At 47.7% G+C, this 25,248-nt stretch overlaps 1 protein-coding gene across 4 annotated transcripts in view; it reads right to left on the bottom strand.

The window, feature by feature from the left end:
* The window catches only part of ZFAND4 (zinc finger AN1-type containing 4), a 445,788-nt gene that overhangs the window by 69,390 nt on the left and 351,150 nt on the right, over window positions 1-25,248 (bottom strand). For all 4 annotated transcript variants that reach the window (XM_069610549.1, XM_069610550.1, XM_069610552.1 and 1 more), the window contains one exon: window positions 14,068-14,209. In XM_069610549.1, coding sequence (XP_069466650.1) covers window positions 14,068-14,209 — 142 coding nt within the window. The remainder of the gene's footprint in view (window positions 1-14,067; window positions 14,210-25,248) is intronic.

The raw sequence follows: 25,248 nt of genomic DNA, 5'->3' as shown, positions 1-25,248 counted from the left end.
TTTTACTGGGCTAAGTGAAGTCAATTTCATTCCACTGTTCTGGGAAATGGTAGTTGATCCCAGAGAAGGTATTTAAACCTTGGAAAATCTGAAAGACGTCCCTATGTCACTGCACTGAAGGTGCTTTGTGACACAATTGTAAAATATGCCTATGGAGTTGGTTAGACTCCAAAATCAAAAAGAAACCCAGTGTATAAAATCACATAAAATACATGAGTGGGAAAAAGGGTCTCACTCTCTCCAAGTAAATCAGTCCTCAACTCCAGCAAAGTTGCTGGGGGTCTCTAAGGTAGCGGGCATTGGCACATTTTTGAGAATTCTCCCTCACATACTCTTTGACTGGCACCATATTACAACTCTTTTCCATGTTTAAAATAACAATGTCTGGTGTTTGGTTTTCATGCCCCCTTGAGGATGTCCATACACCTTTGAGGTAGTTTTAAATGGCCAAATTCTATATGGCTTCAGGAGCCAAGTTGCCAATTTAATAGACTGAGGTTGTGGTTGGAACATTGACCCCCGCCCCCTTGCTGTGTGAGCATGTTTGATTGGATCGCACACTGCCAGTTTTCGCAGATGGGGAAACCAAGGTTGTCTCGCCCACATAGGAGCAACTAGGATTAGTGCTGCGTGTTCCAGGATCTTGTTATTCACCAACTTGCTCTGAAGCAGAGTCGGGGGGCGGGGGGGGCATGCATAGGCACATTTTGCTGACCAGTTCATCCACAGGGCGTTCCCCTTGGACCCGTGTTGGGGAAACAGGGATGCAAAGTTTGGGCATTGTGTGTTTTGGCCTGTGGCAAACAAGTCTAAAGGTGGGTAACCCCATAGGGAGAAGATATCGTTAAAAATGTTTTTGTCGAGCTGCGGTTAGGTAAGAATGGATGCAGTCGTAGTGTGTGAGACTCCACAACAATTAACTGCTTGGTATTAGGTAACCCACCCTTTGGTATAGGTCTGTACTACACAAGTTGGTAGGTTGATTGAGCAGCCAGGCCTATCTCAAGATGGGTAAATGTGAACTGTAAAACTGCACGAATCAAATCCATAAATGCAAGTAGCCAAGTAACACTTACACTCAAGGTTTCTGTTATAAATAGTTATTTAACAAACATACATCCATCCATCCATTTTTAAATGAGCATTCTTTTAAAAGGCAATTGGTGTAACAAGGTAAATATACTTTAAAAATACTTTGCAGAATCAAGACAAATTAGTGAATAATCTTTGGATATGCTTCATACACTATTCCGACACCCTGAGGTGATTTCAAGCACAGTAATGGCATTTATATATCACACTAGTTATCACACTAGTTCTACTTTGCAGATTCAGAGGTTGCAGAAAGGAAAGGTTTATGGAAGGAAATGGTATAATAGGTTCTCAGTACATGTGAGGACAACAAAATCTTCCAATGAAGTCCAGACAAGCCTTTCCCAGCAATAACAGTTCACAACCAGCTACCACCTATGAGGGACAAACAATATCAAAGTCAATGGACTAGAAGAGACTTCAGGGAGCCAGGACAGCCAAAGTCAATTGGAACACAGTCTATGGAGTGGAGGCACTTCTTAGATTAGAAAAAGTCTTGCACAAAGTTAGAGAGTTTGTAGAAAATCACTTGTAGGGTCACAACCTGTTAAGCCTGCGAAATGAAAGTTGGAATCAACTCTAAAAGCTAAGCCACTGTAATTCCCAACTGAGAAAAGCACAGCTAAAAGACAATGAAGTAAGCAGTGGTCCAGCTGGATTCTGTCTTGCTACAGCAGTGCAGACCCCACGTTCTTAGCCTCAGTCGTGGGGACAAGAGGGAGGACTCCTGCAGTGGTACTTCAGAGGTCGTCGGCAGCTACGGGCTCTTTTCAGTTCAGTGGCACTTTGCGGTGTCAGCGCTTAGCAAACAGCACCATCGCAGATCTTGAATACCGGTTGGGCTTCCTTCACTCTTTGGGTCCTGCACTCTTGTGAGGGGTCTCCAGTTCTGGTCATCCTGCTTCTGGAGGGTCCTTAGACTTCTGGAGCTTCTAGCCGGATTTCAGACATTTCACTCTACTATGCATTACTCAACCCTTGGCACTCGGTTCTTGCAGAAATGAAGACGTACAGCTAGTCGGAGAAGATGGCCAGTGGAGTTAGTCTCAGGGTTAGTTGGTCCCACTAACCCAAGCAGAGAAGTCGTCTCTTCCGGAGATTCTCAGTCGAATTGAAAAAGGAGTTTAAGCACAAATGCAGGGCTTCACCAGGCAATTCACAAGGTCCAGGAGGATGCAGTAAGCTACATTCACGGTTTCTTCGTCAGGTCTTCCTCCCAGTGCCCCTAGTCCCAAAACCCTCGCCTTTTAAGCATGTTTCTCCCGTTCATGGACAACATAGGCTGTCAATCACAGCAGGGTGGCTGTCCTAAAAGGACAGCCATCCAATCAGGACTGGTTGCACTCAGGCATTCCTAGAGACAAAGGACAGGGGAGTTGCGGGAACCTCCCTCACATCCTGCCTTTCCAGACACACTGGTGCCAGAGGCGGGCTTCAGGGCTGATGCCCGCCAAAGGCAAAATGAACAAAGGGGTCAAATAGGCCTCGACGCACCCAATACCAACCTCTCAAACAAAAAAATGGCAAAAAAAGATGACTGAGGCCATTTTGACGAAATGGACACCCGTGGGTGCTGTACTGCAGCTGAGGGTTCAGACTGCGGTAGAAAAGCACAATGGTAGGAAAAATTAGTGAGGGTAACAAAAAAGTGACATGAGAATGTAGTATAAGGGCCTACCCCCAGCACTCCACATAAGATGGTGCGTGTGCTGGACCTACAAAGAGAAAAAGGCAAGTAAAGTCAATTTCATTTTACTATTCTTGGGAACTGTAGTTCACACAAGAAAAGGTATTTAAACCTTATGAGAAATCTAAAGGATGTCTCTGTGACACTGCACTGAAGGTGCTGTGTGTCACCATACAAACAGTAGATGCAAATGGAGTTTGTCAGACTCCAAAAACAGAGGAACCACAATCCAAAATGTGGTCAAAACACGAGAGAGTGAGGAAAAAAAGGTCAGTCTCACTCCAGGGTTAAAATGAAAAAGTCCTAAAGCCCAGCAAAAGAGCTCGGGGTCTCCAACACTAACCTGAAGTTGGAGACGCCTGGGTTAGGGTGGAGGTGCAACATAAATGTTACATGAGAATGTAGGATTAGGGGCTACTAGGTATTCCTCCCAGCCCTCCACATAAGATGGTGTGTGCTGGACCTACAAAGAGAAAAGGCAAGTAAAGTCAATTTCACTTTACTGTTCTTGGAAACGGTAGTTCCCCCCCCCCCCAAGAAAAGGTATTTAAACCTTATGCGAAATCTAAGCGTTTTCTCTGGGACACTGCACTGAAGAGTTTGTCAGACCCCAAAAACAGAGGGAACACATAATACAAATCAGGTCAAAACAGAGCGTAAGAAAAAGGTCTCACTCACTCCAGGGTTAAAACTAAAAAAGTCCTCAAGTCCAGCAAAAGAGCGGAGGGTCTCCAAGGTTGAAGGCAACCAGCACAGAAATTAGAATTCTCCCTAACAGCTGCCACTCGTGTTCTTCGGGTAGAGGATCTCTGCTTAATGAGTCTGCCAGAGAATTAAGTTGCCCTGGAACATGTTGAGATGTTAGGAACATGCCCCGCCCGAGTGCCCACTTCCAATGTTTTTGTGTGCGACAGACTTGGAGAGTGTGTGTGCCCCCTGCTAGTTTTTGTAAACCTGGCAGTTGAGCTGTCTGAGGATTTGTATTGTTTGGCCCAACAAGTGCACTTGGAAGGCTTGCAGAGCTTTGAGCACTGGCAGCAGTTCTAACAGGTTTATGTGATGTTGGGGTGTGACTTGTGTCCACAGGCAATGCGCTGTGAGATGAAGGTAATGGGCTCCACGCTCCACACTCCACTCGTTGAGTGCATCTGTTTTGACAACTGCTTGCACTATAGGGTTGTGAAACGGTTTCCCCCCGTTTACAGGTTTTACTTTGTCCACCAGCGTAGTGCTTGTACTAGGGTTAACAAAACAACCACTACATCGTCCCACTGACTGCTGCCTGAGACCACTGTTTCGCTAACCACTCTTGCATTGGACGCATGCGCAGCCGTCCATGCAGAACCAGCTAAATGCATGATGCCATCAATCCGAGCAAGCCCATTGCGTACGGTTATTTGGCACATCGCTAGATACTGAGGTATTTGCAGCAGTATGTTTTGCACTCTTTCATTTGACGGAAAGACCAGACCTTCTTCCGTCTTTATGACAGGACAGCTCATAAGAACTGTTTGGTTTTGCTTGGAACGAGACTGTATTTCATCTGTTTGATTGAGAATCCCAATTGGAACAGGAGATCGATTGTTCTTCGGGGTATTTTGCTTCCAAATGATTCCCCTGTTATCAGCCAGTCATCCAGATAAGGCTACAATGGGATTGATTGCCTGCGTAAGTGTGCTTAGACAAAAAATCTGTATAGTGGACCAGTGGAGAAGAGGGATGAACTCTCTATATATTATCTTTTCATAAATACCGACAATTAGTACTTTTCAATATCAAAATCAATTTAATTTAATCAAAAACACAAACATTAAAAATACATAAAATATATTTTGCATCAATGTTCATAATATATTGCACTCCAGTACCCTCAAATGATTACAGGACTGGTTATAAACATCACAACTCAACTTCCCAGTCTCAAACCATTCATTCACTTTCATACTGCAATCATACTCATACTATATATCTGTTATCTTTCTAACCCTTTTGGTTAGATGCTGCTATTTCAGTATTGCAATTATTTTATGCATTTAGATCTGTTGCTCAATAAGCCACTCTGTAGTACTAGTCACACAAGGAAAAGTCTACACGTTTTTCAGTTGTCTCTATTTTTGGGTCCCCCAGTGCAGCAACATTCTTCAGGACGTTTGAAACAGCAACCTTCCCATGTCCTGTTTCATTGGTAGCATGAGCCACGATGCCTATAAAAACAATTAAAGCAATCTAAGTTTATTGATCATCCCTGTATACGCGTGACCATCAAATAGTCATGATCTTTGTCACCTCCACTTTATAATTGGCGGCGGTGGTTCAGATACAGGAATTTATCCACATTCTTGCACAGGTCCTATGTACCCCCAAAGTGGTTCTACCTGGAAAATCAAGTAATGTTATAGTTCCTAATCACCATCTTGATCGAAAAAACCTATTCTGGTTAGGTTTACATTATTGATATATAGTTAATTACTTACATCGACATATGGAATGGTTCATGGTCAATTAGTGGAGCCTTCCATCGTGTTTCAACAGGTGTATCTCCTGTTGAATGTTCCCTTTGGTTAACTTAAGTGGGCATCTCTCTTCACTATATATAGTGAAATTGCTCATTAGTCTGTGGTGTGATGGGGATCCTATATTATCTCCTGAGTCCCCCCCCATATACTCGCATCGTGTGGTTTTGATATTTGGTCTGTTCAATTCTTGATCATCTATGTTCCTCAGTTCGGTAGTATTTAAACATCAGTCGATATATTCCAATCTGGACTAGATCGGGCCGTATACCCTGTAATAATCCCCACATCAGGTTAAGGTAGAAATGACAATGCATTACTTACCGTAAAAGCATTTCTGATGGTTGTATCTGCTTAGATTCACATGCTGTGCATAGGTTCGACATCCAGTGGTCACTGCGGAGTATTGCATTTTGTTTTTCGTAGTCGAAAAGGGGACGTCGACAAGGCGTGTCTGTAACACTATCCCTATAGTGACGTGCGTTGTACCCACAATCCCTCACGTGTCGAGGTCCCTCTGTTTGTTTTTTTTCTGCCCTGAGGGAGCCTTCTCTACGTGAGTGAGTACAGAAAAGAGAGAGAGATGTAGAAAGATGTCTATGTTCCTTCCATCGGAGCGGGGAGGAAGGGTGGGCGCATGTGAATCTAAGCAGATACAACCATCAGAAATGCTTTTACGGTAAGTAATGCATTGTCTTCTGATGTTTGTTAATCTGCTTAGAATCACATGCTGTGCATAGACTAGAGAGCAGTACCCGGAGTTGGCGGTGGGTTATGAGAAGGAACAGTAGAGAAAAGATGTCTTAATACTGCCTGTCCCACCTGGGATTCAGATCTAGAGTGTGCATCTAGACAGTAGTGTTTTGTAAAGGTGTGCACAGAACTCCAGGTAGCCGCTTTGCAGATGGACTCAAGGGGAACATTTGCAAGGAACGCTATGGAAGCCCCAGTGCCTCAAGTGGAATGTGCTCTTGGCTTGAAGGGTAGTTCTCTCTTAGCAAGAGAGAAACAGAGTGATGCTTTGAACAATCCATCTAGATATAGTGGACCTTGAGACTGCATCTCCTTCTCTTCCTGCTGCCACCGAGACAAAGAACTGATTAGTCTTTCTCAGTGGTCTGGTTCTTTCCATGTAGAACATGACAGCTCTGCGTACACCTAGTGTATGCAGACTTTTTACTCCCAAGCTGGAAGGGTTTTGAAAGAACGTTGGTAGTTCTATTGACTGGTTTACATGGAATTTCGAGATGAATTTTGGTGCAAACCTTGGGTGTGTGCGTAGAACCACCTTATCCTTGTGAACTGTTACGAAGGGGTCTAGAACAGAAAGAGCCTGTAGTTCACTTACTCTCCTAATGGAGGTGATAGCTATTAGGAAAGCAGTCTTAAGACTGAGGTCTTTAAGAGTTGCCTTGTGCATGGGTTCAAAAGGAGGGCCCATGAGTCTAGAAAGTACCACATTTAAGTCCCATCCGGGAGCTGGGTTAGCTATCGGAGGGTGTATTCTCTTTACCCCCTCCATGAAGGCCTTGATAACTGGTATCTTCCACCACGACGCTTTAAGTTGGGAAGTAGTGTATGCAGAAAGTGCCGCTAGGTGGACTTTAATGGAATTGAACACTAGACCTGAATCCAGTAAATGGGTCAAGTACAGAACAATGTTAGTGGGAGAGCAGTCAACCGGGCTGATGCTCTTACCTCTACACCAGATGACAAATCTTTTCCACTTGCTAGAATAGCAGTGGCGAGTATTAGGTTTTCTGGCTTCCCTGAGGATGTCCAATGGGACAGTCACCCACTGCAAACAGTAATCTTCAAACAACAAATGTCTAACAAATGCGTATTTCAATTCACATCTCATAGACTCCTTTAAAAAAGTCAAGATTGTGATCCTTCAGGGCTTGGGTGCCTATTGTCTCTTAATCTTAATCATACGTCCACTGGTTAGCCTGGATGTGTACCGAAGGATGATATACAATGGCTCAATGTCAGGGGGGAGAGATTGAAATCGCTCATCTGTATCAAAATGTGATGGCATAGTGTAAAGTAGCCTCAGGTCTTCTTGTATAAACTGTATCGTCATTCCTAGCCTGTATTATATCTTCATACAGTATTGGTGGTGGTATAGCAGATAGCGTCTGTGCGAGTGATACAGCTCTTGTGTGGGCGGCTCAGATGCGTGTCAATCATAACCGGCGGCTAACGCCTGCCGCACTTGTGGTATGTGAACACGATCAATGTGATTTGGGGACGAAAACAGAAATAAACTGCCATAAGTGTATTGCGCTATGTAGGGTAACATGTCTGTATCCCATTCATATATGTGGTTGTGCACTTATCTATGGTGCTCATAGCGTATCGTACGAGGTGGACCGCCTCCCTCGGGAACTAGATTAGAGATCCCATTCGAAATCCCTTATTGCTGTCATTTACACTCGTTCGAGTGATTTGAGCACCATGCGTCCCCAAAATCATCATGATGCGCTGTCGCGTCTACATGGGTGATTAGTGCAACTAGTGTACGCTTGGTATGACTATGTAAAGTGGCATGTCAGGGCTTACCTCTAACTCTGCCTCTCCTAACGACCGTCGGTCTCGATGGGGGAGTCCGGCCATTAGGCTGGGTGTTTAATGCAGTTGCTATGCGACATCCGCGCATGCATATTCATCTCCACAGAGGCCATCTTGGTGTGGGAACGTCACCATAGCAACGCCACATGCAGGAGGCTACTTGTGTTGTTCACACTGAGTTATTTGAGCACCTTACAAGTGAACCAACGAGAAAATGTGATATGATATGGCATTTATAACACGCCTATACACAAGTGTTTCAAGAACCACTATGGAGATGTGGATGCTTATAAGCAATGCGAAATTGCCTTGAGTAGATGATCGTTGCCCAAATCGGAAGACGATCGGGAGAGTCGGGTGAACAGGGGAGGGGCAAGAAACCAAAACTTATCCGCTGTTGCCCCATCCCTGTTAAATTGCTAGAGCGATAGTGTGGTGAAGGTTACACAATAAAGATCAGGTTTGGGTATGCTTACGTCATCAACCATCTTACCCTGTTGGAGATGTAGAATTGCAGTCCATATTTCCCACTACGTATTTATGAACAAAATGGTCAAGACAAAGCTTTTTCAACTTGTCCCCCCCCCCTCCACATTCTCTCAAGGACTCAAAAGGCAGTGAAGCGATAGTAACAAAGAAAAAGTACATAATCAACAGTGTTTCGTAGCAAGTACATAAATTCATTATAAACATTAGGTATCAGTTTGCAACCTCATTTAAGCAATTAATGTCGAGTTATTGAGCATACTGCAAGCTCAAGATCCATGATGTATTCGTATGATAGCGTCTAGAGGAATATGTAGGAGACTAGGAGAATGATCGAAATGTTCACACAAAGCACATGAGGTCCGTTTCACAATTCATTCCTCTGAATTGAATACAGTCCAGTGGGTCGATCCAGACCACCTCCCTTTGGAGCAGTTTCCTACTCAGGTCACCACCTCTGAATCCCAGTGTGACTTTCTCCAGGATCACACATTTAAGTTGGGCAATTTTATGTCGTGCTTCAGAGAAGTGCATTGCTACCAGCGACTTGGGATTCTTAGTTCGTATGTTTGATTTGTGTTCCGTCCAGGGGGTCATCACTTTCCTTGTGGTGATTTCAACACAATACCCACATGGACATTTCAACGCGTAGACTATGTTCTTGGGAGTGCACATGCAGGAGTGTTTCAACAAGATCGCCTTCCCAGAGTGAGGGTGTGTGATAGTGTTCCCTGTTATTATGTTTCCACAATGCTGGCAATTGAGACACAGCTGTGTCCCTCTATCTCTTGTTGCTTATTTCAGGTGCACCCATTTCTGCGTTCACTAAGCTGTTCCGTAGGGCTTTACTGTTCCGGTAGGCAAAGGTAGGTGGTTCTCTAAATAGAGGTTGGAGTGTCGGATCCATCTGCAGCATCGGCCAGTTCTTCTTGAGGATACCTTTGATATTTCGACTCTATAAAGAGTGTGTTACATAGACCAATGCGTGCCCTTGTTTTCGTGGTTTAGGTGTTAGGATAGTATCTCTTTCAATGGTGTCAACTGTAGATGAAAAATCTGAAATTATTGCGGGATTGTATCCTGTCTTATGGAATTTCGTCCATAACACATTGGATTGTCTCCCATATTGATCAGCTTCCGAGATATTCCTTCTTTATCTAAGGAATTGGCTTAAAGGCACACTTTCGATGGTGCGTTTAGGGTGGAAGCTCGTTGCCAATAATAAGTGGTTCCGATCAGTGGCCTCAGTGTAGATTCTCATTGCTAGGGTGTTTATATTGTAGACCTCCACGTCCAAAAAATTGATTCTTGTTTTGCTGATGGAGTTTGTGCACTTGATGCGTGGATGCATGTTGTCCATGTTGAAAAAGTTTTGTAGTTCCTCCTCTGGAACTGACCAGATGCCGAAAACGTCATTGATATATCTGACGAAGATAAGGAGATGCTGTGCCCATCTTCCAGATGGAACATAAGTGCCATGGCTGCTCCCATGCTGGTGCCCGATAACTGGAACTATCTATCCTCAAACTTTAAAAAGTTATTCATCAGGACTAATTTGAGGAGTGTAAGGACAAAATGTCTGTCTCCTTGGCAGTCCGGTGAGCGCAGTTATAACCACTCAATTGATACCAGGCCTGCTTCATGTGCAATATTCGTAAAGAGGGACGTGACGTCCATTGTAGAAAGGGTATCTCTCCCTTCCACAAATTGGACATTCTTGAGTTTACTTAAAAAGTGCACCTTGTCCTTAATGTAGGTCTCTGTGGTCTGGATCAATGGCTGAGCACTTTGTCGAGATGTTTCGCAAAGGGTTCTAGGATACTGTCTGTGGTGGCTATAACAGGTCGTCCTGGAGGTTTTTCAAGCCTCTTGTGGATTTTAGGTAGAATATATAGTACTGGGTTAATCGGAAATGTATTCTCCAGGAATTTACGTATTTTCTCGGAAATGACACCTCTGTCAAGGGCCTCATCTAGAACTTCTTGGATAAGTGTTCGAATCTGTTCGGTCGGATTGCATGGAATCTCCATGTATGTTTCAGAGTCCGATAGCTGTCTCTGTATTTCTTCAAGGTAATCTGATTTGTACATAAGAACAAGTGCCCCTAACTTTTCAGCAGGTTTAAAGATATCTTCATTATCCAGCAGATTCCATAGGATCTGTCGTTCTCCATTGGAGAAGTTGCTGTGTTTTTTACAGTTGAACAGCAGTTTTTTCAGATCTTCTAGTATCGTCTTTTCAAATACTGTCAGTACATGATTTTGTACTGGTGGATTGAACATGCTTTTTGGGGGCACATAAAGATATTCAGATGGTTCTTTCGTTGTCTGTTCCATATCCAGTGGCTTGAAAAAAGACCTTTAATTTCAATTTCCTCATTAACTTAAAGAAATCGATCTTTTCTCTGAGGAGATTACTGCAATGTTCTGGGACACTGGTCTGGTGTCACCTCAAAAGGATTTTCTCCCCCATAAAGGGTCTTCATAGACTTCTTCAGGCTCAGAAAGGTCTAAAACCTCCTCCTGTGGAAAATGGCTTGAAATCCTAGGGACTTTAGAAAGAGTAGGGCAGGAATCCTCCTCCCTGGGTCTTTTTGGGGTAATACATTTCTCAGAGAAATCCACAAACTTGGAAAGTTTGTCCATGTATCCTTCAAACCTACCTCTGGTCCATAGGGATGAACCAGAAGGGTCTGGCTAGAAGGGGGTGGGGGGGCTCTTCTGGAGGACAGGGGTCCTTATGAGGTTGAGATTTTTCAGCCATAGTCTTAGATGGGGGCTGTGAGCCTTCTGAGTATTCCTCTTGAAGTTTGGACGGGTATCAAGGTTGATTTGCCGCGGAAATGATGACCACGAGACGCTCGCGTAATTTTGGCGGGTTGGGGAGCATTTTCGATGTGCTTATATTCGTCAAAGATTTCGGCGCTGCCGAAACCTTTGGATGTGACGCGCTCTTATGGTGTTTGGTAGAGACACCCTTATGGGTTGAGTGCCTGGGCGCATGCCGCTTGACAGTTGCGGGGAGGGCGGCCGATCATGTGGATCAGTGGGCGTCATCAAATTTTTGTCTTTTGCTTCGTCTAGGAGTTTGTCGAGGGGTTGTGTGCTTTCCTGATTGTGGTGCGGGTGTGCCCCTGTCCCTGGGATGTTGTCTCTCCATAGCAGCGTCGGCGACCTGCCTGTCGGGACGGGCACTTGGGAAACTGCCGGTTCCGTGAGGGTGTGGGGGCTGTCAATGGCTTCCACATCGGAGCCATGGCGGTCGCTTGAATCGTCACTCAAGGTGCCAGCGCCGACGGGGGTGCTACACTCTGCCTGCAAGGCCTAGGCAACGCACCGATTCGTCAGCCGATCTTTTAACATCTTCAGCATCAGGAATGAAAAATACATATACATTAAAGGCCTTTTAAAGTCAAACACAAAGCAAATGTCAGCAGTAATTACTAAACCGACATAACACTTCTATCAAACATAACGGTTACCAATGGCCTAAAGGAATAGTGCACCGGAAGGGTCTTCAACCTGTGAAGAAAGGGAGCAAACAGTGCAAATATTATCTAGGCAGTCCTTCACCCTAAGAGTCAGTCCAGTCCCTATGATGAGTGGAGCCTTGAGCTCAAAAGTACTTATGTGCTGATGCACACAATCGTGTGTTTGAGCCAAAACGGGGTGTCTTGCAGGGGCTGTACCAGCTCAGGAAGGCAAGTGAGGCAGTGAAGAATAAGTTCCCACTCTTCGAGGAGGGTCTCCCCAAGAGGGCAGAACGGGATCTAAGGAATAGCTCGGTAGCACATGCTACCTCGATAACAGAGTGGCCCTCAGGGGACACTTGTGCATAAAAATTGATGGATGCGCCAGGGGCCACTGGTAAGGGTTGCAAGTACTCACTGACCCTCAGTGCACTCCGGACCAAACTTCGGCAGTCGAGTCCACTTCGGTTGTAGGTTCAAATTCTGCAATTGTGCCGCTCTGCGGCTTTCAGGGGCTGAGTTCCAGGGGTGATTCCGTGGCAGGACAGTGGAGATTTCTCCACTCCTGATTAAGGGATCAGGCCAATCCTGCTGCAGCAGGTCTGAGGGCTCTGGGGGGCACAGCAGCAAGGCACCCACAACGTTCGTCACCACGGCTGGGCGACTCGGCAACTGCATGCACTCTGGTTCAGGTATACTCTCCCAATTCCAGACCTAGGAATGCTAAGGTTACGAAAGTTGGCAGGCGAGTGCCTTATACCCAGAGCTTAAGGCCTCCAAATGCTCAAGTGTCAACTCGAGACGGCGGTGGTTCCAGAGCAAAGGTCCTGTGCAAACTGATCAGTGCACTGGGCGGTCCAGGAACGCTTCCGCAAAGGCTCGCTTACAGGTGGAGGTGGAGGTGCCGAGAATAATTAGTCCCACTATTCCAATGGGTCAGAGCACATTTGCAGATCTTTTATGTATCAGAAACAGTGGGTTCAACAGGATGACAGCAGGCACAGAGTGTCATACCTTCCAGCAGATGACCAGCAGTTCCTCGACTCTGCTTCTTGGTTTCAGGATACTTGGCTCCTATCCCAGGTTCAGTGAGAACTCAAGAAATCGATCTGGTATGGGTGTTTGGCCCCTTCTCTTATCCAGAATCTTCACGCCAAAACGAAGAGGACCCAATGAAAGATCTGCTCACATACAGCCATTACGGACCACAGCGGTCCCAGTCATTCCCAGCACACCAGACATCCTGGCATCCAGGATGTGTATTTTTAACTAGACAGTCCAGCCCACATCCTGGAGGCACACACACAAGGCATGCAGAAGCCCAAGAATTGCGTGGGGATCTGCATGACCAAATAAGGAGTTTCCCGGGTCTGCTCAACCTGGGGAAGGCAATGGGACAAGATGGCCAAACGCCAGAACAAAGGAACTTGTGGAATGGCCATTTTGAGGACAAGCCACTCAAACGCAGTAAATGCAATTTGGACTACAAGAAAGGGTTAAAAACATGAAAAATAACAGCTGCCACCAGCTCTGCCCAAGGCAGATTTGTACTTCTACCGAAAAATCCTCTGCCTTAAAAATGAAAGGAAGACCCTAGTGCACTGTACTGTAAGGTACAGTGTGCACTGTTAACATGTTGCTAAAAATTAGCAACAAAGTGAAAGACAGGGAAACAATGCCTCCCAGTACTGACGTCTTTAAGGGCATGTCAGTTTCCTCATAACAAAGTAAGCGAAAAGCCAGCAGAGTACAGCAGAAGGGTGTACTACACTGGCAAAAGTCAGATAACAGCAAATAGTTGGGGGGGCTCACAACTCGACGGAAAATTACACATAAATGGAAATCTTTCCTAACAGGTAGCACAAAGCTGAAACAGTAAAAGATTAACTGTAGTCAAACCAGCTGTGGCTTCAGGATGAAGCATTCAATTTAAAAACCGTTTGCAAAGTCAACCCTGAGAAAACATATGCAATATTCAGTTAAGCATTGGTGTCACAACAAAAGCCTTGCCACGTAGGATTGGGATTAAGATTAAAGGACTAGGCCTCCAATCAATTCCAGTTGAAAGATGGCCTAACCAAAGAGCAAGCACACACTTTAGTATTATGGTGACAGGCCATTGTGAATACACTTTTTGACTGTAGTAAAAATGCTGCATTCGCGGTTTACTACTAAATGTTGGTTTGGAAAACTAAATTTATTAATTTTCAAAACAGTAAAAGATATGCGACAACCAACATCTACAATACCTTTTTACTTAAGTTCATGTTCTCCATCTTGATTTTGAGCAGCTTCATTTTACTCATGGTGATTGAGTTTTCTATTATCTGTTGGCCTGATGGGGAGACGTCGGCTTCATCTTCATCACAGAGGTTGTATACAGAACCCCCACTGTCGAGCAAAATAAAAGGCATAAACTGTTTTAGGTTTCCGCTACCATTTATATTAAACAGATGCTCCACTAAGCAAAATCAACACTGCAGTACTTGACAACATCTCATTTAACAGTTCCTCACAAGTCACAATTGGGGTTTCTCATACAAAAAGGTTTGCTGTGCAAAGCATGACAATATTATTTAACCCTTTCACTTCTACAAAGTTTTTCTACGGTGAGAACCGCATTTGTGAAAAAATGCCAGTAGGCTGACTCCTTAAAAAATGGCAACGTAGTGCCAACGATGTGTCATACAAACCATTCACTATGGGGTCAATGACAGAACTCAGCGAGTCACTGGAAGAACTACATCTTTACAGACATTTATCTCTGTTCCTCGTGTGAGGGAAGCCATACTGCTGCTATATTTTCTATAGGTTTTCGATGCAGAAACTTGCCCAGCTACTGCCAGCCATTTACTTGTTCTCCATGGGATGAGAGCTTGCCCCGTTGCCGTCAGCACTGTGATAACCCGGATTAGCAACACAGTTGGTAAAATTAGCCAATGAGAATGCTTGGAGTATCCATAAGCACCAGGTTAATACTTTTCTGTTTATTCTTATGGTTGATCCTACTTAACAGTCCTTACCCCATCACTGGCTGCCCACTCGGGCTCTAACATGCGATCAATGGGCTGTCACTCGTCTGTATGGCCCCACCCAAGAGTAATTGATCAACATATTAATGTATCACCTTCCAGGCAGAGTCTTGGCACAATATGCCCTTTGACCGATCAGAGCATGCAAAAGGTTAACAGAAAGTTAGAGGAACTTGACTCCTAGCAAGACCAAGGTGCCACCTGCCCAGATGCAGATGCCAAGTGCCTCGACCCCAGACACATTGGCCATTAACAAAGCAAATCGTTCTTGCATAGAAAATGTATTACCATTGTTCTTGCTGCCAGACATTCGCGATTTGACAACCAAAGAACACATTACTTAGTGCTCAGTAAGTCCCTTTCATGGATTCCTCATCTAGGCTATCTATCGCCAGGCGCAGCTGTTCTTTGGAAATGTTCTGCCATCCAGGGGCTCAGCAAGTCGCAGCATTGGCTGTGCTAGACGCCTCTACACACCCTGTTCATATATGCTGCCACTATTTGCTATCTGGAAGGAACCAGGGCCCGTGACCTTAGATCCACCGACTTTCCCTAGCACGGTGAGGGAACCCAAGAGGTGGGGCAGCCTGCGAGGACGATGAGGAATCTGTGGGAGGAACATTTATCAGAAGAACAAGTTACTTTCTTACCTGGTAACGTTCTTTCGATGGGATGTTCCGACGACGTATTCCACATTTATGACCGGTAATCACCACAGCTGTGGTGCTTCTGAAAAATGTTCCAAGTCTGCGTCCTGCATCGATACGCTGTCCACGAGGGCCTCCGTCGAGCCAGCGTCACCGGATGTTCCAAGTAGGACGCATGACGCCCGTAGCCTCAGTTGTAGTTTTTTCCCCAGAACGTGTGGCACCAATCTTCCGCCAGAATGACTACAGAAAGCCTTGCGGAAACTTAAGCTGCAATCGCATAAGAAATTCTGTAGAGGGGCAGGCTGGGAGGGTACGATGTGGAACAGGTCGTCGGAACATCCCATCGAAAGAACGTTACCAGGTAAGAAAGTAACTTGTTCTTCGAGGGGATTTGTTCCTCCGACGTATTCCACATCTATGACAGACTCCCAAGGCAGTACCAACGTATGGAGGTGGGACAAGAATTTAGAAATTTAGAATGCCCAATCAAATTGCAGAATAGAGGACCACCTTACCAAAGGCTAAGTGGATAGAGTCCAGGGAGCAATGTTTTACAAAAGTATGGACAGAGGCCCATGTGGCTGCTTCACAAATGTTACAAATGGCAACACCCCTCTGCAGAGCAGTGGAGGCAGCCACACCCCCTAGTAGAATGGGCCCTCAAGCCTACCGGAGGGTCCTTACCCGCCAGATGGTAGCATTCCGAGATGGTCAAGATAATCCATCTGGACAAGGTCTGCTTAGTAACAGCTTGACTCAAACGCCTTCCAGCATAGCCTACAAAGAGCCGATCGTTCACTCTGACCCAGGACATGCGTGAGATGTAGAAGCTTAACGCTCTCCTAGGATCCAATTTATAAAGCCTCTCCTCTTCCTTACCAGGATGCAGAGGAGGATAGAACACCGGAAGAATGACCTTCTGGCTTAAATGAAGGACGAACCCTAAGGACAACCCTGTCCTTATGGAACACCATGAAGGGTGGCTTGGCTGATAGTGCCTGCAACTCACTCACTCTACGAGCGGAAGTAACTGCAACTAAAAACAGTTTTAAAGGTTAACAGTTTCAAAGGACAAGAATGTAAAGGCTCAAACTGAGCTCCCATTAGGAATTTTAGAACCAGGTTCAAATCCCAACCGGGCACCTGGAAAAGTGACGGTGGGAGCACATTAGTGAGCCCTTTCAGAAACTGAGAAATCAAAAGGGAATCTTAAAATAAGAACACTCCTCAGACGAGCGCTTAAATAGGGACAGTGCCGCCAGGTAACCTTTAATGGTTCCCATTTGCAGGCCCTTGTGGGCTAACGAAAGCAAAAAAGACAGAACCACAAGAATGGCACATGAAAAAGGATCCACATTCTTAACCCTACACCAGTCGCAGAACTTTCTCCAATGGCAACGGTACAGGGACTTTGTTGCGGGCCTTCTGGCCGAAAGCAACACCTCCATCACGTCTTCAGGGAGGTCCCAATCCTTATACCTCAACCTTTCAGAATCCAAGCATGAAGGTTGAGGGACTTCACCTCTGGATGGAGAACCTGACCCCTCTCCCGTCAGAGCAGATCGTCTCGGGAGGGAAGACAGAGGGCAGATGGACATGTCGAGACGGTCCGGGTACCACGTTCTCCGGGCCCATGCCGGAGCAATGAGGATCATTCGGGAACCAAACCTCTGTAACCTCTGCAGCACTTGCAGAATTACGGGGTCTGGAGGAAACGCATACAGCAGTGGGATATGAATGCGTCGCCCAAGGCTCCTCTTGGAAGAAATTCCTCCGAGCAGAACCTTTCGCACTTCCGGTTGACACTTTTGGCGAAGAGATCCACTTGTGGGTCCCCCAAAGGGCGAAGCTCTCCAAGAGAATCTCCTGAGCCAGCTCCCACTCGTGAGATACCGTGCTCTGCCTGCTCAGAGCGTCAGCCACCACGTTTTTTTCTCCGGCCAGATGAACTGCCGAGATCGAAATTTCCTGCTGGCTGGGCCAGAACCAGAGCTGCATCGCCTCTCTGCACAGAGGGAGAGACCCTGCCCCCCCTCTTTTTGCTGAGGTAGTGCATGGCCACTGTACTGTCCGTCAGAATCAGGACATTCTTCCCCTGCACAGCCAACAGAAAAGCCTTCAGGACTATCCTGACGGCCCTCAGCTCCAGCAGATTGATATGGAGGCTGGACTCCGACGGAGACCAACGACCGCTAACTCAACTCATTGGCATGAGCTCCCCATCCTGTGAGGGAATGCGTCCGTCACGATCGTCACCTCCGGCCAGGGTAGCCAAAATGGAGCCCCCTTCATCAGATTGCCTTTGACGGCCCACCACAGAAGATCCTGGGCAACCGAGGGCGGCACCTGAACTGGATCCGACATCCTGCCGGAGGCATGCGACCACTGCAGCTTGAGAGCCCACTGCAAAGATCTCATCCGGAGCCTGGCCTCTGGCACCAGAAGAATGCAGGATGCCATGAGGCCGAGCAACCGCAAGAACTCGAACGCCTGGAGACTCTGGGCACGTTGAAACTTGTCCACCATCTGCAGAATTTGATGAGCCCTCACCTGGGGAGGCAAACACTGCCCCAGAGATGTGTCGAGCACTGCTCCGATGTAATGGAGCCGCTGGGTAGGTGTCAAGTGAGACTTCTTTAAGTTGAGGGAGAAACCCAGCTTGTGAAGGGAGTGGCAGGTGACTGACGGATGATCCAGGACTTGCTCGGGAGAGCACGCCCTGATCAACCAATCGTCCAGGTAGGGGTAGACGTGAATTCCCCCCCTTTCCTGAGATATGCTGCCACCACCACCATGAGGTTGGTGAAGACCCTCGGGCGGAGGGAAATCCGAACGGCAGGACCCGAAACCGAAAATGCGAGTCACCAACCGCGAACCTCAGGTACTTATTGTGATTGGGATGAATCGGCACATGAATGTAAGCGTCCTTGAGGTCGAGAGACACCAACCAGTACTGAAGTTGAAGGGCCTGGAGGACTTGAGAAAGAGTAACCATCTTGAACTTGTCCCTCCTGAGGAGCTTGTTCAAACCACGCAAGTCCATGATGGGTCTCAATCCTCAGTCGTTTTTCGGAATCAAAATATATGGGGAATACCATCCCTTGTTCCTCTCTGCTACAGGCACCAGTTCTATGACGCCTTTGTCCAGCAGGGATTTGATTTCCTGCGCAAGGAGCGGATCCGGACTCTTCAAAGAGAGATTCTTGGTGGATTGTCGTGAGGCCTCTGCCGGAAAGGAAGACAGTAGCCGTGGGCTATGATCTCCAGAACCCACACATCGGTAGTAATGGCACGCCATTCTACAAGATGCTGCGCCAGCCTTCCCCCCCAACCGGCGAACCATGGGACATGGCCTCATGACTGAGTTGAAGCGGCTGCAGCAGTGCCTGAGGGCAAAGAGGCAACTGCCCGAGCGGCCTTGGCACCTCGAGTACCTTGTTTTCCACCTCTGGTACTCCTATGGTGGCCCCTTTGACTTGCAGCTCCCCTCGATCTACCAAAGGAAGAGTAGTACCGAAAGGAACCTCCCCTCCATTGCTGTCCCCTAGGACGAAAAGGCGGCGGTTGGCAAACTGCAGCGCTCAACGACTTTGCTGCAGCTTTGGAGGTCTGCAACCTCTCAAGGCTCTCGTCAGCCTTGCTGCCAAAAAGATGTACACCATCAAAGGGCATGTTGAGAAGCTGGGCTTGTACGTCAGGAGCAAACCCAGAATTCCGCAACCATGCAAATCTGCACATCACGGTGCTCGCCGCCATGGACCGGCTGACACAGTCTGCCATGTCCAGACCCGACTGAACGGATTCACACATGGCATCCTTGCCATCCTGAACGAGGGCAAGAAAACCATCCCGTTGCTCCCCTTTGGGAATATGTTCAGCCGCCAAAGACCCACAATTCCACAGAGTGTGAGTGAAATGTGCTAAGGCACACACCGAGTTGGCTTCCTGTAAAGCCATACCCTCCCTGAAGAAAACACTTTCTTCACCCAGCCATCAAAATGTTTGTCGTCCCCATCAGGAGGTATGGTAGGGTACGACGCCTGCTTTGCTGGGGCCGTAGCCACCTGCACCACCACTCTCCGGAGTGGGGTGCGTAGAGCCATATGAAATGGCAGCACCGGGTCAGTGGGTGCACCTTGTTCAAGGATATCTGTCGGGTCATCCTGCAGAAAATCCACTGGTGGCGCAGACCACCCCAAGTACTCCGTCACCCTCGACATAAGACGCCGGTATGAAGACTCGGCGTGCGTGCCAGGCACAGGCCTACCGAACTCAACCTCTGGAGAGGTGTCCAGGCCACTGGCGCCGTGCAAAGACTGACGCAGGTCTTCCAACTGGCTATGACCAGACAAGAGTTCGTCAGGAACCTCATCAGGAATCAGACCCTTCATCCACCTCATAGATGTAATCCAGAGGCTGGAATAAATCCCTGGATGAGGGCACAGAAAAAGGATCAAATACAGGCCTCAGGGCCTTCCTCAGAGTTTCCACCGATGCACGGGGTACTTCCAGTAAAGCCTCCACAAAAGGCGTTGAGGGCGTCGACGAATCGGCGAACGAGGCGCAGACCGCTTCGACACAGGCCTCGAGGCCGGAGCCCCGAGCGTGTCCTTCAACGGCCTCAGCGCCAATGACTTCCTCGGAGGCGGAGCCTCGAGAGTCCCTCGACGGACATGGCGCCGATGGCGCTGATGGCGTCGACGACTTCTTAGAAGACCTCACAGGCTCTGACCGTCTCGAGGGTGTCAAGGACCGGGACCTGGACCTGGAGAAAGCATGGCTAGAGCGATCTACCTTGTCCGATTGGGACCTCAATGGCTCTCTGTGATCGCGCCGACCGCCCGAGCCCGAAGGCGTGCGAGCGGTGGCCCTAGCACGTTCCTTGCCGGCTTCTCCCGAAGGCGCATGAAACGTAGCCCTGCGATTCGAAAATCGCCATCATTTCCTTACGAAATGCGTCCCATTCCGCAGGCGTGGAATGCTTGGTAGGACAAGCTACCCGCCGTCTGGCGGAGTCCTCGGACGAGGAAGGCGACCGATGCCGGCACTTCCGCGAGTGCCTAGAAGAGGCAGAGGAATGGCGGGAACCACTAAGGGACCGAGACTCCCTGGACTTAGGACCAACGCGGAGAGTCACCTCTCGAATTGTCAGTCGAAAGCCCAGCGGATTTAGACTTTCGGGGTTTGGAAACCCTACCTACAGATAGCTTCTTCCGCTCCCGCAAGGCCTTCGACGTCAAAGACTGGCAATCGTCACAGTTATCGGTGGCGTGGTCCTCGCTGAGGCACCAGAGGCAGACGTTGTGCGGGTTCGTAAGCGACATCTTGGAACCGCAGTCCCGACACTTCTTGAAACCAGACCGCAGGGTAGAAGACGACGAAGACATATCTTCACAAACAACAAGGTTCGAAGAACCAATAGAAATCAGAAGAACCGAGGTTCTTCAAAGCGAACACGTTCGCAGAAAAAACTGAACTGAGGCTACGGGCGTTGTGCGTCCTACTTATAACATCCAGTGACGTCGGCTCGACGGAGGCCCTCGAGGACAGCGTATCGACGCAGGACGCCGAAAGATTTGCTGAATCAGCACAGCTGTGGTCATTATCTGTCATAGATGTGGAATACGTCGGAAGAACAAATCCCTTCGAAAGAACATTACTGAGAGTTTAGTAATTTGTTCTTCTAATGGATTCCTTTCTCCCACGGATTCGACATCCATTTTGGCAGTTTGTAGACATAGAGGAGGCAGGAGAGCAATGACACCACCTACCACTTTATGAAAACTAGCATCCTCCCCGGATTTGGAATGTTTGGCGAATGTGTACAGAGAGACACACAGCCTCTTAGCAAAAGTTCTGAACAGGAACACCTCTCTGCAGGGCGGAGGTGACAGCCAGTTCTTTGGTCGAATGAGCTCAGGGACCTTCAGGCACATCCTTTCCAGATGCAGAGGATGGTCCGGTATCCTTATAAATGACAATCCCCCAAAACGAGGAAGAAATGGCTGCTTTTTTTGGGCCAGTTTTTTCCCGAATGTTGGTACATTTTTATTAAAAAATAGGTGTGGGGTGGGGTAAGAGTACCTGTGCATTATTAAAAAAAAAAAAAAGTACAAAAAGCAAGAAGAATTTCGGTTTTTCGAACAAAGAAATTCAGTCATTTCTCCATTTGTTTTTTAAATTCAGTGAATGCATGGTAATCTGGAATGTCCGTTTGGTCAAAGCAATGCCAGCATGGGGCCCAGCATAACCCGCAAAAAGCTAGTTATCTTTTCTGCCATCCCTCATCGGAGAGACAAATTAGCTCAGGGCCTGCTCAGACTCCTCTGACTTGGGAGAATACAGTGAAGGAAAAAAAATGGGAAGATTGGTCTTTTGAGAGAAATGTAAATCAGAGACTACCTTCGGGAGGAAGCGCTCAACATCACCCTTTCTTTGGAGAAAACCAAATAGGGAGATTTTACAAATGGTGCCTGGTGCCATCTCAGCTAGCCAGCAGAAGGGATGGCAACCAGGAAAATAATCTTAAGGATGAGCAGCCTTCAAGAACAAGAATGCAGGGGCTCAAACGGAGCACCCTTAAGAAAAGTGAGCACCAAATTTACATCCCACGGCGGAACAAACTGGCGTGGGGGAACTGGTTGCACAATCCCCGCTAAAACTACTGCATAATCATGGGGATTGCGAAGAACGAGCCTTGCTCTGTGTCCTTTTAAAAACCAAAATCATGGTAAGGAACAGTGACAATCTAAAGGCATCACTGGGCCAAGGAAAACAGAAATTCAGAACGGAGGGAGAATGTGGCACAAATAAAAGGATCCTAAGTCCCCCCCCCCCCAACTCCCAATGGCATCAGGGTGAAAAATGTAACCACCTACAGGCGTAGATGGACTTATTGGCAGGACTTCAAGCCGAGAGGACAATTTCAAGGAAGTCACTCGACAAATCCCACTCCCAATATCTTCATCGCTCAGCAGCCAGGCATGAAGTTGAAATTCAGATGGAGCATCTGCCCTGACTGGGAGAGAAAACCCGCTCTCTGCAGAAAGCACCAGGTGGAGCCGATTAACATGTTCAGCAACTAGGGGTGCTGATGTGCAGCAGCAGGATGCGGACGTGAGCCTTTGCTGCTCAGTCGGTGCTCAACTTATCCTGCCTTTTAAATCCTGCTAAACGTGGAAAGGCAGGGAATCCATCCCTGCATATTGGCGAAGAGCTGAGGTCCTGCAGCACATTTTGCCTTGTTCCTACTGATAATCTGTGGCGAGGTTCGCCCGGATGGCTGTCAGCCGAGTGGAGCTGTGACAGCTGGGTGCTGCCTTATGTCCTTGGCTGCCGTCCCGCTGCCTGCGGTGGCTCGCTACCAGCTTGCGCGCAGTCCAGGATGCGGACCCTTGTTGATGGGATGACCGCGGGTAAGGCTGCTGCCTGTCGATCGAGTGAGGAAGGTGACGGCTCACAGTGTGGAGCGGCGGCGGGGTTGTTTGCTGCCTACAGTGGCCAACTGTTGCCCAGTCCCTGGCCCAACGTTCCCCAGCACGGGGAGGACACCGCTAGTCCTGTTGTGGGTGTCAGACTCTGGCCCCACAGACACAGCTGAAACGCTGCTGCGCAACTCTCTGCCAGGCGAGTATCTTGAAGTGCTGCTTTCCTGACACTAGGTCATTCTTATCAAGATTATCTTGGGCCAGCTTATCAGCTGAAAAGCACACCACCTTCACCTGTTTATTACTATCTGCCCCATACCACGGCTCTGTACCCACACAGCACCCTGATCTGTGTGGCTGGGACATCTTAATACAGGAGCTACAGCATCTTTCTGGGCTGGGGAAGCGCTTTTGGAAGACCACATTCCTAAGCAACATTACATCATCATACCTACCTCACACCCTTCGCCTGTGCAGTACTTCTATATATTTTGGGGCTCATTGCTTCTCCTGTGGGAGCGACCATTTGGAAACCTGTGCTTCTGACAGTGCTGCCAGCAATCATGGTGAAGGACAAATTCTGCGAGGCTGGCATGCAGAATAAGATGGACCATTATGCTTTTTGCACCACACCTCCTTCCAGATCCCTGGTCATGACAGACGCTGCTGCCCCTGCAGTTGCGCAAGACTATGCTTTGTCGCTCAGAGATGTAATGGAAGCGATTGCAGAGTCCAGGGCCTCCATCGAGGATTGACGTATTGTCTTCTGAAGCATCTGGACACGTGGAACTTCACAAGCTGTCCACAAAAGTGGTCGAGTCCAAAAAGCACATATTGGACCTCATTAAGTCAATGGAGTGCCAGTTACCATCAATCACGAGACAGCTAAAAATGATGGAAAACTGCACCAGGCTAAATGAGGGAAGCTCCCGGCATAACAACCTTTGTATACTAGTAATCCCTGAGAAGGAGGAGGGTGCCTGCATGGAGCTCTTCCTGGAGCAGCGGTTAACAGATCTGATGGTGCCAGGGAAACGGTCCAACTTTTTTCTATTGAAAGGGCTCACCGAATCACAGTGGGTTGGCCCATTCTGGGGGCTCCCCCACGTACAGGGATCGCCAGACTGTTGAATTACTGCAATGCCTTACTTCAAATGGCACGTGCCTCAGGCCCTGTCACTTATAATGCTCAGGCCCTGTCACTTACAATGGCTCCAGGATCGTTTTTTTCCCCAGACTACACCAGAGAGGTGCAAAGGTCCAGACAAATCTTCGACTGCATCAAGAAAAGGCTACACTCCTGCATGGCATCAAATATGCCCTCTTCTTTCCGGCTAAACTTAATGTATACCACAAAAGGACCACTCCTCTTTTCCTCAACCCATGTGAGGCATGGGACTGGTTTGAAGTCAACATTGCAGTTTCCTCATCTCCTGAACCACGCTGCAAATAGACAAGTCATCTCCAAAGCAGCAGAACCCCCCACCCCCCCCCGTTCCACCACCACTTGACTCGGCTGAAGATTTGCAACTGACAAAAGGACACAGGATGAGGTCTGGGTTCTCGCCTGACCATCTGACCCGGATCTGTCAGGAGACCTAGCTCCAATGCGCCATGTCTAGAAGTTGTGGCACTCGGCTGACTGAGGGCTGGCACTTGGCTGACTGAGGGCTCCGTAAGATATCTTTTTGCCTAAAGCTGTAACTGCATTAACCCTGCAGTTTACTGCATCTTTTTTACTTGCGTATGTCCATCATAAGGTTCGGGTGACAGGAGCTTCAGGTTGGGTTGAAGGACAGGGTGGGTCGGGAGGGGGATTATTTCCATGTTTTTTCTTGTTGATTGGGATGCAGGGGTGTTATTTGGGGATGGGAGGGGGCCTTTGTGTCTCTTATCATGCCAAAGGGGCTAGGTTCTCTGCCCGCGCCTCCGACACTGCACTTTTTGCCACACAAATATAGCAGCAGGGGACGGGACTACGTTGCTTTCCTTTTTAACCTGTAATATGAACGAGTTGGGGTCTAGCATTAAGAGGCAGCTGGTACTGCAGTTTCTCAACCGGCACTCACACGATGAAACCCATCTGGCCAGGTCGGAGTGTCGGTTTTTCAATCGTTCAAACTACCGGACTGTGGTACATGCTGGATTTTCTATGGGGGCGAGAGACGCCCTAATACTTATACTCTGCGGCTCCCTTACCGACTCATAACATTGATACAGGATTCTCATGGACGCTTTGTATTGGTTAGAGGGGAATTATGGGGGGAGGTTTGGGGTATTGTTTGTCTGTGCCCCTCCGCCTCTAGCGATGTACCTTTTGA

This window comes from Ambystoma mexicanum, chromosome 8 (genome assembly GCF_040938575.1).
Source record: "Ambystoma mexicanum isolate Mex_15411 chromosome 8, UKY_AmexF1_1, whole genome shotgun sequence".
In the NCBI taxonomy this organism is placed as follows: Eukaryota; Metazoa; Chordata; class Amphibia; order Caudata; family Ambystomatidae; genus Ambystoma; species Ambystoma mexicanum.
Note: the sequence above shows the minus strand (reverse complement) of the source record. Positions and strands in the feature narration are given on the sequence as shown.